Source organism: Chrysemys picta, chromosome 12, assembly GCF_011386835.1.
Source record: "Chrysemys picta bellii isolate R12L10 chromosome 12, ASM1138683v2, whole genome shotgun sequence".
Lineage (NCBI taxonomy): Eukaryota > Metazoa > Chordata > Testudines > Emydidae > Chrysemys > Chrysemys picta.
In genome coordinates this window covers 29,060,042-29,075,089 of record NC_088802.1, presented here as the reverse complement: position 1 = coordinate 29,075,089, position 15,048 = coordinate 29,060,042, and the positions used below count along the sequence as shown (strand labels likewise).

Genomic DNA, 15,048 nt, shown 5'->3' with positions numbered 1-15,048 from the left:
GCCTGTGACTGGTTACATGAGCCAGGGAAATGGAGGATTCTAACTACGTGGACCTTTCTGGACCACCCTGCATTTATGTTTGTAAACCTGCCACTATTACCAACCAGCCCTTGGAGCACCATAGAGTGATACCCCTTTCTGAGCCTGGTGGTGGTGTGGCAAGTAATATTCACATGGGTTCCATCAATTGCCCCAATACAGTTTGGGAACCCCATGCATACAAAGCTTCCAATAGTCTCCTGAGCATTACCAAGCTTTATAATGCCATGCAAGACTAGAATCATAAAATCATAGAATATCAGGGTTGGAAGGGACCTCAGGAGGTCATCTAGTCCAACTCCCTGCTCAAAGCATGGAATCATGCAGCTGCATGACAATGGCCCCAACAGTCAATCTCTCTGGCCTGGTCTACACTACGGGTTTAGGTCGACTTTAGCAGCGTTAAACCGAATTAAGCCTGGACACGTCCACACAACGAAGCCCTTTCTTTCGACTTAAAGGGCCCTTTAAACCGGTTTCTTTACACCACCTCCGACGAGGGGATTAGCGATAAAACCGGCCTTTGCGGGTCGGAATTGGGGTAGTGTGGACGGAATTCGATGTTATTGGCCTCCGGGAGCTATCCCACAGTGCTTCATTGTGACCGCTCTGGACAGCGCTCTCAACTCAGATGCACTGACCAGGTAGACAGGAAAAGACCTGCGAAGGTTTGAATTTCATTTCCTGTTTGCCCAGCGTGGAGAGCACAGGTGACCACGCAGAGCTCATCAGCACAGGTAACCGTGATGGAGTCCTCCCAGGATCGCAAAAGAGCTCCAGCATGGACCGAACGGGAGGTACGAGATCTGCTCGCCATATGGGGAGATGAAGCAGTGAAGCAGTGATAGCTGAACTCCGTAGCAGTAAAAGAAATGGAAAAGTATTAGAAAAGATCTCCAAGGCCATGAAGGACCGAGGCCATAACAGGGACACACAGCAGTGCCGCGTGAAAATTAAGGAGCTACGGCAAGCTTACCACAAAGCCAGAGAAGCAAACGGAAGGTCCGGGGCAGAGCCGCAAACTTGCCGCTACTACGCGGAGCTGCATGCGATCCTAGGGGGTGCAGCCACCACTACCCCAACCGTGTGCTATGACTCTCTCACTGGAGAAACACACAGGGAAGACGGTTCGGGGAACGAGGAAGATGACGATGGAGGTACTGTAGGTAGCTCACAGCAGCAAGGAAGCGGAGAAACCGGTTTCCCCAACAGCCAGGATATGTTTGTGACCCTGGACCTGGAACCAGTAACCCCCGAACTCACCCAAGACCCTCAGGGCACACAGGAGACCTCTGGTGAGTGTAACTTTCTAAATATTTGTAAGCATTACAAAAAAAAAAGCAAGCAAGTCTGTTAACGTGTATGGGGATGGAGCGGAAATCCTCCAGGGACATCTCCAGAAAGCTCTCCTGGTTGAAATGGGGTGATTTTATTAAGGGGGACATTCAGAGGCGCCCGTTCCTGCTCTTCTGACCAGAAATGTTCCCCGCTGTTAACCACGCGGTGAGGGGAGGGGTGAAGTGATCATCCCAGAGAATCGTGTGTGTGTGTGTGGGGGGGGGGGGGGTTTACTTGTGTTTGTGCCGCATGTTAACCGGGAAACCGCAGCCCCCTCCTTTTACATTGAAACCCCATTTTAAATGGACAACCCAATTCATCCTTGATATGGGAAATGCGCTGCTGTTTGCAACCTTTCCCGCATGTTAAGAAGGTTAAAAAAGCCAAAACACTGTGGCCTACGATGGCTGCCTGCAAGCCGAAATATGCGACCTTGTAATGAAAGAGTGTACCCATTGTTCCCTAAAATGTGTCTTTTTTAACCACCTCTCCCTTCTCCTCCGCCAGCTGCAAATGTTTCTCCTTCGCAGAGGCTCGTGAACATTAGAAAGAGAAAACGTAAGACGGGGGACGAGATGTTCACGGAGCTGCAGATGTCCGCCCAGGCTGATAGAGCACAGCAGAATGCGTGGAGGCAGTCAATGTCGGAGATGAGAAAAGTCCAATATGAACGAGAGGAGAGGTGGCGGGCTGAATCGCGGGAAGAACAGAGCAAGTGGCGGGCTGAAGACGATAGGTGGCGTCAGCTTGCAGACAGACGGCAAGAGGCAATGCTCCGTCTGCTGGAGCATCAAACTGATATGCTCGAGCGTATGGTTGAGTTGCAGGAAAGGCAGCAGGAGCAGAGACCGCCGCTACAGCCCCTGTGTAACCAACAGCCCTCCTCCCCAAGTTCCATAGCCTACTCACCAAGACGCCCAAGAACACGGTGGGGGGGCCTCCGTCCACCCAGTCACTCCACCCCAGATGATCGCCCAAGCATCAGAAGGCTGGCCTTCAATAAGAGTTAAAGTTTTAAAATGCAGTGTGTCCTTTTCCATCCCTCCTCCCCCACCCATCCCAGGCTACCTTGGCAATTATCCCCCTACCTCTGTAAGGAACTAATAAAGAATGCATGAATGTGAAAAAACAATGACTTTATTGCCTCTGCAAGCGGGAGGGGAGGGTGGGGTGGGGTGGTTGGTTTACAGGGAAGTAGAGTGAACCGGGTCGGGGGGGGGGGGGGGGGGTTGGAGGGTTCATCAAGGAGAAACAAACAGAAGTTTCACACAGTAGCCTGGCCAGTCACAAAACTCGTTTTCAAAGCTTCTCTGATGCGCACCGCGCCCTGCTGTGCTCCTCTAACCGCCCTGGTGTCTGGCTGCGCGTAATCAGCGGCCAGGCGAGTTGCCTCAACCTCCCACCCCGCCATAAATGTCTCCCCCTTACTCTCACAGATATTGTGGAGCGCACAGCAAGCAGCAATAACAATGGGGATATTCTTTTCTCTGAGGTCTGAGCGAGTCAGTAAGCTGCGCCAGCGCGCTTTTAAACGTCCAAATGCACATTCCACCACCATTCGGCACTTGCTCAGCCTGTAGTTGAACAGCTCCTGACTCCTGTCCAGGCTGCCTGTGTACGGCTTCATGAGCCATGGCATTAAGGGGTAGGCTGGGTCCCCAAGGATCACGATAGGCATTTCAACATCCCCAATGGTCACTTTCTGGTCCGGGAAGAAAGTCCCTTCCTCCAGCTTTTGAAACAGAGCAGAGTTCCTGAAGACGCGAGCATCATGTACCTTTCCCGGCCATCCCACGTTGATGTTGGTGAAACGTCCCTTGTGATCCACCAGGGCTTGCAGCAGCATTGAAAAGTACCCCTTGCGGTTTACGTACCAAGGGTGGCTTGGTGCTCCGGTGACAAGATAGGGATATGGGTTCCGTCTATGGCCCCGCCACAGTTTGGGAATCCCATTTCAGCAAAACCATCCACTATTGACTGCACGTTTCCCAGAGTCACTACCCTTGCTATCACCAGGTCTTTCATTGCCCTGGCAAATTGGATCACAGCAGCCCCCACCGTAGATTTGCCCACTCCAAATTGATTCCCGACTGACCGGTAGCTGTCTGGCGTTGCAAGCTTCCACAGGGCTATCGTCACTCGCTTCTCAACTGTGAGGGCTGCTCTCATCTTGGTATCCTGGCGTTTCAGGGCAGGGGAAAGCAAGTCACAAAGTTCCATGAAAGTGGCCTTACGCATGCGAAAGTTTCGCAGCCACTGGGAATCGTCCCATACCTGCAGCACGATGCGATCCCACCAGTCTGTGCTTGTTTCCCGGGCCCAGAATCGGCGTTCCACGGCATCAACCTGCCCCAGTGACACCATGATTTCCACATTGCTGGGGCCTGTGCCTTGTGAGAGGTCTATGTCCATGTCAATTTCCTCATCACTCTCGTCGCCGCGCTGCAATCGCCTCCTCGCCTGGTCCGGGTTTCGCCTTGGCATGTTCTGGCTCTGCATATACTCCAGGACAATGCGCGTGGTGTTCATAGTGCTCATAATTGCCGCGGTGATCTGAGCGGGCTCCATGATCCCAGTGCTAGCTATGGCGCCTGGTCAGAAAAAAGGCGCGAAAGTAGTATCTGATGGACCAGGAGAAGGAGGGCGGGAGGGAGGGAGGGAGGGCCGAGTGACGACATGGCGTACAGGTACAGGAACAGGGAGAAACACAAACAACTGTCACACAGAATGGTCCCCCCAAAGATTAAACTGGAAACCCTGGGCTTAGCAGGCCGTTGATTTCACGGAGGAAGGGGAAGCAAATGAACACAGAACAAATCTATTTTTTACATCTTAAGGTGGCAGCCGACGGTGCAGCATGAGTGACAGCCATACCAGTATGACGACGATGGGTACCAATCATAATATACCATCATCTGCCAAAAGGCAAGGGGCTGCTGCTGTGTAGCAATGCAGCCCCACGTCTGCCAGCCCCACGTCCGCCAGCACCCAGCATCGCCCTCGGCCTCTTCTGGGTGCTTAGCAGACAATACTGGGCAATTGGCAGAAAATAGTATATTACGACTGGTAACCATCATCATCAAAACAGTAGCATGTCTGCCCAGGTGGCCATGATTGACAGCCATACCAGTATGACGACGATGGGTACCAGTCATAATATACCATCGCCTGCAAGGGGCTGGTGCAATGCAGCCCTACGGCTGCCAGCCCCACGGCTATCACTCATGCTACACCGTCTACCGCCAAAAGGCAGTTAGCAGCTGCTGCTGTGTAGCAATGCAGTCCCACATCTGCCGGCACCCAGAGGACATATGGTGACGGTGAGCTCAGCTGAGCTGAGCGGGCTCCATGCTTGCCGTGGTATGTTGTCTGCACAGGTAACCCAGGTAAAAAGGCGCGAATGTATTGTCTGCCGTTGCTGTGACGACGGGGGAGGGGCCTGACGACATGTACCCAGCACCGCCCGCGACACTGTTTTGCATCATCCGGGCATTGGGATCTCAACCCAGAATTCAAAGAAAAGGCGCGAACCGCTTCTCGGCTCTCTGAGCTGTGGCACAAACGTAGTATCTGATGGACTAGGGGAAGGAGGGAGGGTGGCCGAGTGACGACATGGCATACAGGCACAGGGAATTAAAATAAAGAACGGTGGCTGTGCATCAGGGAGAGACACAAACAACTGTCACAGACTGGTCCCCCCCAAAGATTAAACTGAAAACCCTGGGTTTAGCAGGCCGTTGATTTGACGGAGGGAGGGGGAAGCAAATGAATACAGAGCAAAGGGAAGCAAATGAATACAGAGCAAATCTATTTTTTTACATCTTAAGACGACGGTGCAGCGTGACTGATAGCCCTCGGCATCTTTCTGGGTGCTTGGCAGCAAATACGGGGCGGTGTATGACGATGGTCTTCAGGCCTATTGCACAATCGGCTGCTCAGGGAAGACTCTGCTAACGTACGATGACCCGACTTGTAATAGGATGGCTAACAGTCGTAATACACCATTTACTGCCAAAAGGCAAGCCCCACGGCTGCCAGCACCCAGATCGCCGATGAAGGCTACCAGTCTACTGCACCGTCTACCGCCAAAAGGCAGTTAGCAGCTGCTGCTGTGTAGCAATGCAGTCCCCATGTCTGCCGGCACCCAGAGGACATATGGTGACGGTGAGCTCAGCTGAGCTGAGCGGGCTCCATGTTGTCTGCACAGGTAACCCAGGTAACCCAGGTAAAAAGGCGCGAATCTATTGTCTGCCGTTGCTGTGACGGGGGAGGGAGGGGCCTGACGACATGTACCCAGAACCGCCCGCGACACTGTTTTGCATCATCCGGGCATTGGGATCTCAACCCAGAATTCCAAGGGGCGGCAGAGACTGCGGGAACTGTGGGATAGCTGTGGGATAGCTACCCATAGTGCAATGCTCCGGAAGTCGACGCTAGCCTCGTACTGTGGACGCGGTCTGCCGACTAGAGCACCTAGAGCATTTTATTGTGTGGACACACACAATCGGCTGTATACAACCGATTTCAATAAAACCGGCTTCTATAAATTCGAACTAATTTCGTAGTGTAGACATACCCTCTATGCTGAACTGGTTGGCCATGGACCGGTAATATTCAAGGGTGGCCAACTTCCAGGTGGCAATGGTGATCGACTTCTCCCGAGGGACAGGGAACTACATGTCAGTACACTGCAGCTCTAGGGCTAGTTCAGTACAGATCTCGAAAATGGTGTCTTTGCCATCCTGAAATTCTCTCACCACTACTGATCATTCTGCAGACCTGGGATGACCCGTTTCCACCAATTGATGATGGTTACCCAAGTCCAGAAATGGAGTTGTATAGTGAGGAGCTGCTCCAGAAACAGCTCCTGTAAAAGCAGTTGCTGGGTGCTCTTCTTCCTCATCCTTGATCTATTTCTTCCACCACTGCTGAAGCTGCTGTTGCTGCTGGAGGGGATGCTGTTGCTGCTGCCACAACTCTTGCTATAAAGCAAGGAAAAGGAGAATGAGAAGGGAAGGCAGGAGAGCCTAGAACAGTGGTTCTCAGCCCGCAGGCTGCTTGCAGTGCTATCACACATCTGCAGCCAATGTGACATTCTCTGGGCCATACAGATAGTGTGTGTGTATATATATATATATTGTGTAGATGCAGTGCACATAAAACACAGAGCTGCATTGTGGCCCACAATGGTAAATAGGGTGAGAACCACTGGTCTAAAATGGCAGAGGGACAATAGCATCATGCCAGATTGCCTCTAGGGAACTGATAGGAAGACTGCAAGCCCTAAAATGTAAGGGGTGATTGATTTATTTTATGTTAAACTGATGGACTGGGCTAATCTGAGTTAAAGAGAGGAGAGCCAGATTGGAGAAAGTGAGCCACCAAAAAAGGACTGAACACAGAACCTTTGACAGTGGGTTTATGCTCATCTATCCTGGTGATGCTGCTGTTCTTTGTATAAATGATTAAATCTCCATTGAGAGAGACTCTACAGCCCAGTAGTTATCTCCCTCATCTAGGAGGTGAAAGACCCAGGATGAAGTCCTTGCTTCTAATTGAGTAGAGATTTGAAGACATATCTCCAACATCCCAGGGAGTGCGTTAACCGCTTGGTTATTGTGAATCATAGAAATGTAAGACTGGAAGGAACCTTGGAAGGTCATCTACTCCATCCCCCCACCCCACTGAGGCAGGACCAAGTATATCTAGATGCTTCCTCACAGGTTTGTTTAACCTGTTATTAAAAAAACTCCAGTTTTGGGGTTTCTACAACCTGCCATGGAAGCCTAGTCCAGTGTTTAATTATCTTTATAGTTAGGAATATTTTCTTAATACCTAACCTAAATCTCCCTTGTAGCAGAGTAAACTGAATACTTCTTGTCTGAGCTTCAGTGGAATGGGCATCTCTCTTCCACTTCCCCCCATGAGGAAGGACTGACCTAACTTAGGCACCTTACCCCAGGAGAAGGGTCATGGCTGTGAATACTAAACAGAGGGAGATGTCTCCCCCTAGCACAGAGTTAGATACCAAACTCCCCTTGGGGGGCAAGGCTTATGCCTAGGCCCCTCTTGCAGATCTAAGCGGATGTGACTTACCCAAGCTTACACAGGAAGCCTGGGGCAAAGCAGGGAATTGAAGCCATGTTTCCTGAGTTTCTGGTCAGAGCTCTACCAGTGAGCCACCCTTCCTGTGCAAAGAAGCTGATTCTGATGAATCCCTGCCCCAAAGAGCTTTCTGTGTAAATACTCATGCAGAGAGTAGATTGTTATCTTCACTTCACAGAGGAAGAACTGAGGCCCAGAGGATCAAAAATGGGACTCTGAAAGGTCCCAGACCCACTCAATAGGAGTTGGGTGCCTAACTCCCTTGTGGCCTTTGCAAAACCCCAGTCTAGGTGACTTAAAAAGCTCAAACAAGGAGTGTGTGGCACAACCAGGAATTGAACCCAGAGCTCTGAAGTCCCCATGCTTAGCTCCCATAGTGGAGATTTACCCCACAGAATTGTACCACCTAAATCAATTCATACACATTCTGTTTGTTTGGGGGACCGTGTGCTGACCGTGTGTGTGCTGAGCCTAGCGGCCTGCTAGGCAAGGCTGAGAGCTTCTTGATGAGGCTTTGATCCCTAAGCCCTTTAGTACCCATCAACCCTTAACCAGGGGACAGGGCTACTCAGGAAGAGCAGGGCTTTAAAAAGCCCACTCCTAAGCAACCAGAGGAGCCAGCGAACAGGAATGGTTAACAGGAGAGTTTTGCAAGGGAGTTTACAGGGAGAGTGGGGGGTTAGATACACTTAACATTCTTTAAACCTAAAGGTAAAACACCCCCTGATAAAAAGAAAAGAACAACATAGGAACCAGCTTCAGGAGTTAAAAGATAATGCAGGCAGAAGTCCAGCAACAAAGTGGGGGTTATCCAGTTTACTGCACCCAATGCCACATGTATGATTACCGGCCCTATGGGGGGGTGGCGTATGTGTACCTCAGAGACCGTGTACAGGCTTTTGGAGATCAGAGTACCTGAACTGGAGGAGCTAAGGGAGACAAAGAGGTACATAGATGAGACTTTCCGGGACACAGAACGCTCCCACCCCCGGACTGACCTCCTTTGTGCTGTTGAGGAGGATGAAAGTCTCAGGGAAGGAGAACATCCAACTGGAGTAGAGGGAAATTATCCTATAGTTGGGACCTTCCTTCCAGATGATGATGTGGTAGCCTCACTGTGAGAGGATATCTCTCCAGGGGAGGGAACTCTGGTTATTTGGAAGAGACAGGTATTAGTAATGAACGATTTGATCATTAGAAACATAGATAGTTGGGTCTGCGATGACCGAGAAAACCACATGGTGACTTGCCTGCCTGGTGCAAAGGTGGCGGATCTCTTGAGACATCTAGATAGACTTATGTGTAGTGCTGGGAATGAGCCAGTGGTCGTGGTACATGTAGGTACCAATGACATAGGGAAGGATAGAAGAGACATCCTGAAGGCCAAATTTAGGCTGCTAGGTAAGAGATTGAAGTCCAGGACCTCTATGGTAGCATTGTCGGAAATGCTTCAAGTTCCACACGCAGGGCCAGTTAGACAGGCAGAACTGCAGAGTCTCAATGCGTGGATGAGACGATGGTGTAGGGAGGAGGGGTTTAGATTCATTAGGAACTGGGGAAACTTTTGGGATAGGGGGAGCCTATACAGGAAGGATGGGCTCCACCTAAACCAAAATGGAACCAGATTGCTGGCACTTACAATTAAAAAGGTCATAGAGCAGTTTTTAAACTAAGGGCTGGGGGAAAGCTGACAGGTGTGGAGCTGACAGCGTGTGGTTCGGACAGAGACATCCCTTAGGGGAGGATCTATTAATATCCTAGTAAGGAAGAGAGGATGGAAAATGATAAAATACAGGTAGGATCTGATGAGAGAGAGTCAAATGAAAAAAAGTCCCATTCAATTACATCATGTAATGGCAGACAGCTAAAAAATGACTAGTTTTTAAAGTGCTTATATATCACTGCTAGAAGTCTAAATAATAAGATGTGTGAACTAGAGTGCCTCATATTAAATGAGGATATTGATATAATAGGCATCACAGAAACTAGGTGGAATGAGGATAATCAATGGGACACAGTAATACCAGGGTACAAAATATATCAGAAGGACAGAACAGGTTGTGCTGGTGCGGGAGTGGCACTATATGTGAAAGAAAGCACAGAATCAAATGAAGTAAGAATCTTAAATGAACCAAACTGTACCATAGAATCTCTATGGATAGTAATTGCATGCTCTAATAATAAGAGTATAGCAGTAGGGACCGCCTGACCAGGATGTGACTGTGAAATGCACAGGGAGATTAGAGAGGCTATTAAATTTAAAAACTCAATAATAATAATAATAATGGGGGATTTCAGCTATCCCCATATTGACTGGGTACATGTCACCTCAGATGGGATGCAGAGATAACGTTTTTTTGACACCTTTTGACTGCTTCTTGGACCAGCTAGTCCTGGAATCCACAAGAGGAGAGGAAATACTTGATTTAGTCCTAAGTGAAGCACAGGATCTGGTCCAAGAGGTGAGTATAGCTGGACCGCTTGGTAATAGTGACCATAATAAAATTAAATTTAACATCCCTGTGGCAGGGAAAACCCCACAGCAGCCCAACACTGTAGCATTTAACTTCAGAAAGGGGGACTACACAAAAATGAGGAAGTTAAACAGAAATTAAAAGGTACAGTGCAAAAAGCGAAATCCCTGCAAACTGCATGGAAACTTTTTAAGGACACCATAATAGAGATTCAACTTAAATGTATACCCCAAATTAAAAAACATAGTAAGAGAACCAAAAAAGTGCCACTGGGGCTAAACATCAAAGTAAAAGAAGCAGTGAGAGGCAAAAAGGCATCCTTTAAAATGTGGAAGCTAAATCCTAGTGAAGAAAATAGAAAGGAGCATAACCCTGCCAAATGAAGTATAAAAATATAATTAAGAAAGCCAAAAAAGAACTTGAAGAACAGCTAGTCAAAGACTCAAAAAATAATAGCAACATTTTTTTAAGTACATCAGAAGCAGGAAGCCTGCTAAATAACTAGTGAGGGTCACTGGATGATCGAGATGCTAAAGCAGGGGTAGGCAAACTTTTTGGCCCAAGGGCCACATCTGGGTGGGGAAATTGCATGCAGGGCCATGAATGTAGGGCTGGGACAGGGGGTTGGAGTGAGGGAGTGCAGGGTGTATGAGGGGGCTCAGGGAAGGGGGTTAGGGTGCAGGAGGGGATGCACAGTGTGGGAGGGGGCTCAGGGCACTGGTGCAGGGAGGGGTGTAGGATGCAGCAGAGGTTTGGGCTGCAGGCAGGGGTCTCAGGTGCAGGGTGCAGGAGGGGTTCAGGATGTGGGCTCCGGCCTGACACTGCTTACCTGGAGCGGCTCTGGGGTGGCAGTGGTGTGCACCGGGCCAAGGCAATCTCCACTGGCCACCAATGGGAGCTTCAGGGGAGGCACCCACAGGCAAGGGCAGCGTGCTCAGCTCTCTGCCTCCCCTCCCCCAGGGGTTGCAGGGACGTGGTGCCGGTTGCTTCCTGGAGTGAAGCGGGGCCCGCGGTGCCATGGTGGTGGCAATCCCGCGGGCTGCATCCAGCCCGCCGGCTGTAGTTTGCCCACCCCTGTGCTAAAGGAGCACTCAAGGATGATAAGGACATTGCAGAGAAACAAAATTAATTTTTTGCATCGTTCTTCACGGCTGAGGCTGTGAGGGAGATTCCCAAACCTGAGCCATTCTTTTTAGGTGACAAATCTGAGGAACTGTCCCAGATTGAGGTGTCATTAGAGGACATTTTGGAACAAATTGATAAATTAAACAGTAATAAGTCACCAGGACCAGAAGGTATTCACCCAAGAGCTCTGAAGGAACTCAAATGTGAAATTGCAGAACTACTAACTGTAGTCTGTAACCTATCATTTAAATCGGTTTCTGTACCAAATGACTGGAGGATAGTTAATGTGACGCCAATTTTTAAAAAGGGCTCCAGAGGTCATCCCGGCAATTACAGGCTGGTAAGCCTGACTTCAGTACCGGGCAAACTGGTTGAAACTATAGTAAAGAACAAAATGGTCAGATACATAGATGAACATAATTTGTTGGGGAAGAGTCAACATGGTTTTTATAAAGGGAAATCATGCCTCACCAATCTACTAGAATTATTTGAGGGGGTCAACAAGCATGTGGACAAGGGGGATCCAGTGGAGATAGTGTACTTAGATTTTCAGAAAACCTTAGACAAGGTCCCTCACCAAAGGCTCTTAAGCAAAGTAAGCTGTCATGGAATAACAGGGAAGGTCCTCTTATGGATTGGTAACTGGTTAAAAGATAGGAACCAAAGATAGGAATAAATGGTCAGTTTTCAGAATGGAGAGAGGTAAATAGTGGTGTCCCCCAGGGGTCTGTACTGGGCCCAGTCCTATTTAACATATTCATAAATAGGGTGACCAGATGTCCCGATAAAATGGGACCGTCTCGATTTTTAGGTGTTTGTCCCGATATCTTGCTCCGCCGGCAGTTTTTTTTGTTTGTTTTTGCTCCGTCGGCAGCACTCGGGTTTTTTTTTTTTTTGCTCCGCTTGCGGACCCCCACCCTCCCCTCCGCCCCCCGGTATCCCAATATTTTCTTCCTCTCATCTGGTCACCCTATTCATAAATGATCTGGAAAAAGGGGTAAACAGTGAGGTGGCAAAATTTGCAGATGATACAAAATTACTCAATATAATTAAGTCCGAGGCAGACTGTGAAGAGCTACAAAAGGATCTCTCAAAACTGGGTGACTGGGCAACAAAATGGCAGATGAAATTGGAAAACATAATCCCAACTATACATATAAAATGATGGGGTCTAAATGAACTGTTACCACTGAAGAAAGAGATCTTGGAGTCATTGTGGATAGTTCTCTGAAAACATCTACTCAATGTGCAGCAGCAGTCAAAAAAGCGAACAGAATGTTGGGAATCATTAAGATAGGGATAGATAATAAGACAGAAAAGATCATATTGCCCTTATATAAATCCATGGTACGCCCACATCTTGAATACAGCATGCAGATGTGGTTGCCCCATCTCAAAAAAGATATATTGGAATTGGAAAAGTTTCAGAAAAGGGCAACAAAATTTATTAGGGGTATGGAACAGCTGCGATATGAGGAGAAATTAATAAGACTGGGACTTTTCAGCTTGGAAAAGAGACGACTAAGGAGGGGAATATGATAGATGTTTATAAAATCGTGACTGGTGCAAAGAAAGTAAATAAGGAAGTGTTATTTCTCATAACACAAGAACTAGAGATCACCAAATGAAATTAATAGGCAGCAGATTTAAAACAAACAAAAGGAAGTATTTTTTCACACAATGCACAGTCAATCTGTGGAACTCCTTCTTAGAGGATGTTGTGAAGGCCAAGACTATAACAGGGTTAAAAAAAGAACTAGATAAGTTCATGGAGGATAGGTCCATCAATGGATATTAGCCAGGATGGGCAGGGACGGTGTCCCTAGCCTGTTTGCCAGAAGCTGGGAATGGGTGACCTGGGATGGATCACTTGATGATTACCTGTTGTGTTCATTCCCTGTGGGACACCTGGCATTGGCCACTGTCGGAAGACAGGATACTGGGCTAGATGGATCTTCGGTCAGACCCAGTATGGCCGTTCTTATGTTCAAACCTAGAACCTGGCTGTTCTCAGTGCAAAGAACCATCATTTCACAGAGATCAACCCTGGCCTGGAGCAGGCCCCAGGGACACCCCCCCCCCCCCTTCCAACAATTCAGCACATCAGGCTCAGAAGGTTGCCCTCGAGGAAATAACAAGCAGCTGGATCCAGCCCTGTGAGCCTGCTTCAAGCTTTTCCTGCCTGGTGCAAGAGCATCAAGAACATCTGGGGCCTCCTGCTAACACAGCTGGCTGAGGTAGAATATGAACAAGATGAAGGTGAAGCCCCTTTGAAAAGCTGGCCCCTGGGAACTCAGGCAGAGCCAAGTCATGAGACACTTGTCCCTCTCTGAGACAACAGAGAGGTCAGAGGCTCAGAGGAGGGAACGTGCCTGAGGAAGGTGGTGGTAAAATAGTGAGTTTGTCCCTCTTAAAACCCTTAGTTATGGGAAGAGTAGCACCATCATTATATCACCGAGTCTCCTGTGGTGTGGGAAGGGGACAGTATGTAACACGCAGGCTCTGGGGACTATCAGGGCTGATTCACCTGAAATATGGGGGACCAGTGAAGATGCCCGAGCAGAAGCTAAATGTCTCTCCCAACTTCCAATACTCAAGGTGACAGGAATCCGTACCCAGTGAGGTCATGGTATAACAATTCTCCTGCGTGGCGTTCCTGTACAGGTGTTGCTAAGCCAGGTATTGGAGAGCTCACAGATGCTCAGTAAAATACACAGCCATCTCCTGAAAGGTCACCTGCTCTGCAGCCATTCTCCTTCCCTGTCCCCTGGGAGGATGGGATGATCTGGAGAGAAATGTGGCTGTTTATTCTGGAGCCTATCAGGGTGAGAAGGACAATTAGGAAAGTCTCATTAGGGGCTTTAGTGTATTTCATATCCTGAGTCTCCCCAGGCTCTGCTATTGTGGAGAAATGCAAAGCCAAAATATTCAAAAAGAGCAACGTAAAGCAAACTCTTAAATCCATCTTCAGGTAGCATCTGGCATTTAAAGAATGTTGAGCCTGAAATATCGGGGGTCATTTCTGAGGAAGCAGGACTTTGATAAGCAGGCAGGTACCTGAATGTGGATTTGGAAGCTCAAATGCAGACTCCTGTATTTAAAGATCCTGACCTGGTTGCTTAATTACAGCCGCCCACTGGGACTGAAAAAATGAAACATTCCCACTAGCAGAAGTTAAATTAAGTCAACGGGACCACTCCTATTTGTAAAGACATGCATGTGTACGTGTTAGCAGCAAGATAAAACCTGTAAAGTAGCAAACAAATCTTAACTTCAAGCCATTAAATCCATATTCATCTTTCTCAGTATGGAGCCTGAGTTTGAAAATATTTGAAACTTGCAACACTGGGACTCAGTTCTGGTACTCAGCACTTGTGATAATCAAGCCATTTATTCAGGTACCAGAATATGGATTTCAAAGCCTAAATTCAGACTCCTGTATTTAAAGATCCTGGCCTTGATTATTTTATTAGTCCTTAGACTACACCTTCCACTAGCAGGGAATGCAGGGAGACAGTGCTAAACCCACCCAGTGACGGAGATTAAATGAAGCCAGTGGGACTACTCACAGGCCCAAGAAAAGAATGTGTAAGTGTGTTAATAGACTCAAATCTTACTGAAGGACAAACACCAGCGTGCATGCACAATGGAGAATTATTCAACCCCTGAAACAAATGTACATCAAAACAGACTTTTAACAGACAGAGAGGAATGGATCTGACTTTAAACGCTTCGGCCTAGAGCCGAAAGCATCAGAATTGTTCAGGAATTGTTAAACACTCTTTTTATGGAAAAACAAGTGAATCTGACCGCAACTCCCCCTTCTCTCTCCCTGCACAGACCCTGCTGGGCATCAGCAGCTGGTCAGCCCGGGCTCCCAGGTCACATAAGCGGGCAGCCAGAAGCAGCGTCTGACCCGGGAAGTTCCACCCCGGATCTGCGGCGCTGTAACAGCTGCTGAAGCCGC

General features: G+C 48.5%; 2 protein-coding genes across 9 annotated transcripts in view; one reads left to right on the top strand and one right to left on the bottom strand.

Annotated features, from left to right (window-relative positions):
• The window catches only part of LOC101937709 (zinc finger protein OZF-like), a 40,378-nt gene extending 25,350 nt beyond the window's left edge, over window positions 1-15,028 (bottom strand). Inside the window, exons 1-4 of one of the 8 annotated variants that reach the window (XM_024113422.3) lie at window positions 14,892-15,028; window positions 13,609-13,898; window positions 8,481-8,630; window positions 5,954-6,359 (exon numbers count right to left, since the gene is read on the bottom strand). The gene's annotated coding sequence lies outside the window, so the exon portion shown is untranslated. Of the gene's footprint in view, window positions 1-5,842; window positions 6,360-8,480; window positions 8,631-10,785; window positions 13,899-14,773 lie in introns of those variants that run through there. The other 7 variants (XM_042843801.2, XR_010591700.1, XM_024113423.3 and 4 more) reach the window with 7 other exon arrangements.
• Window positions 257-3,242, top strand: LOC135974454 (mediator of RNA polymerase II transcription subunit 15-like). The gene is made up of 2 exons (XM_065562621.1): window positions 257-1,334; window positions 1,885-3,242. The coding sequence occupies exons 1-2, from the start codon at window positions 944-946 to the stop codon at window positions 2,385-2,387; spliced, it is 894 nt and encodes a 297-aa protein (XP_065418693.1). The 5' UTR covers window positions 257-943; the 3' UTR covers window positions 2,388-3,242.
• Window positions 15,029-15,048: the final 20 nt, after the last annotated feature.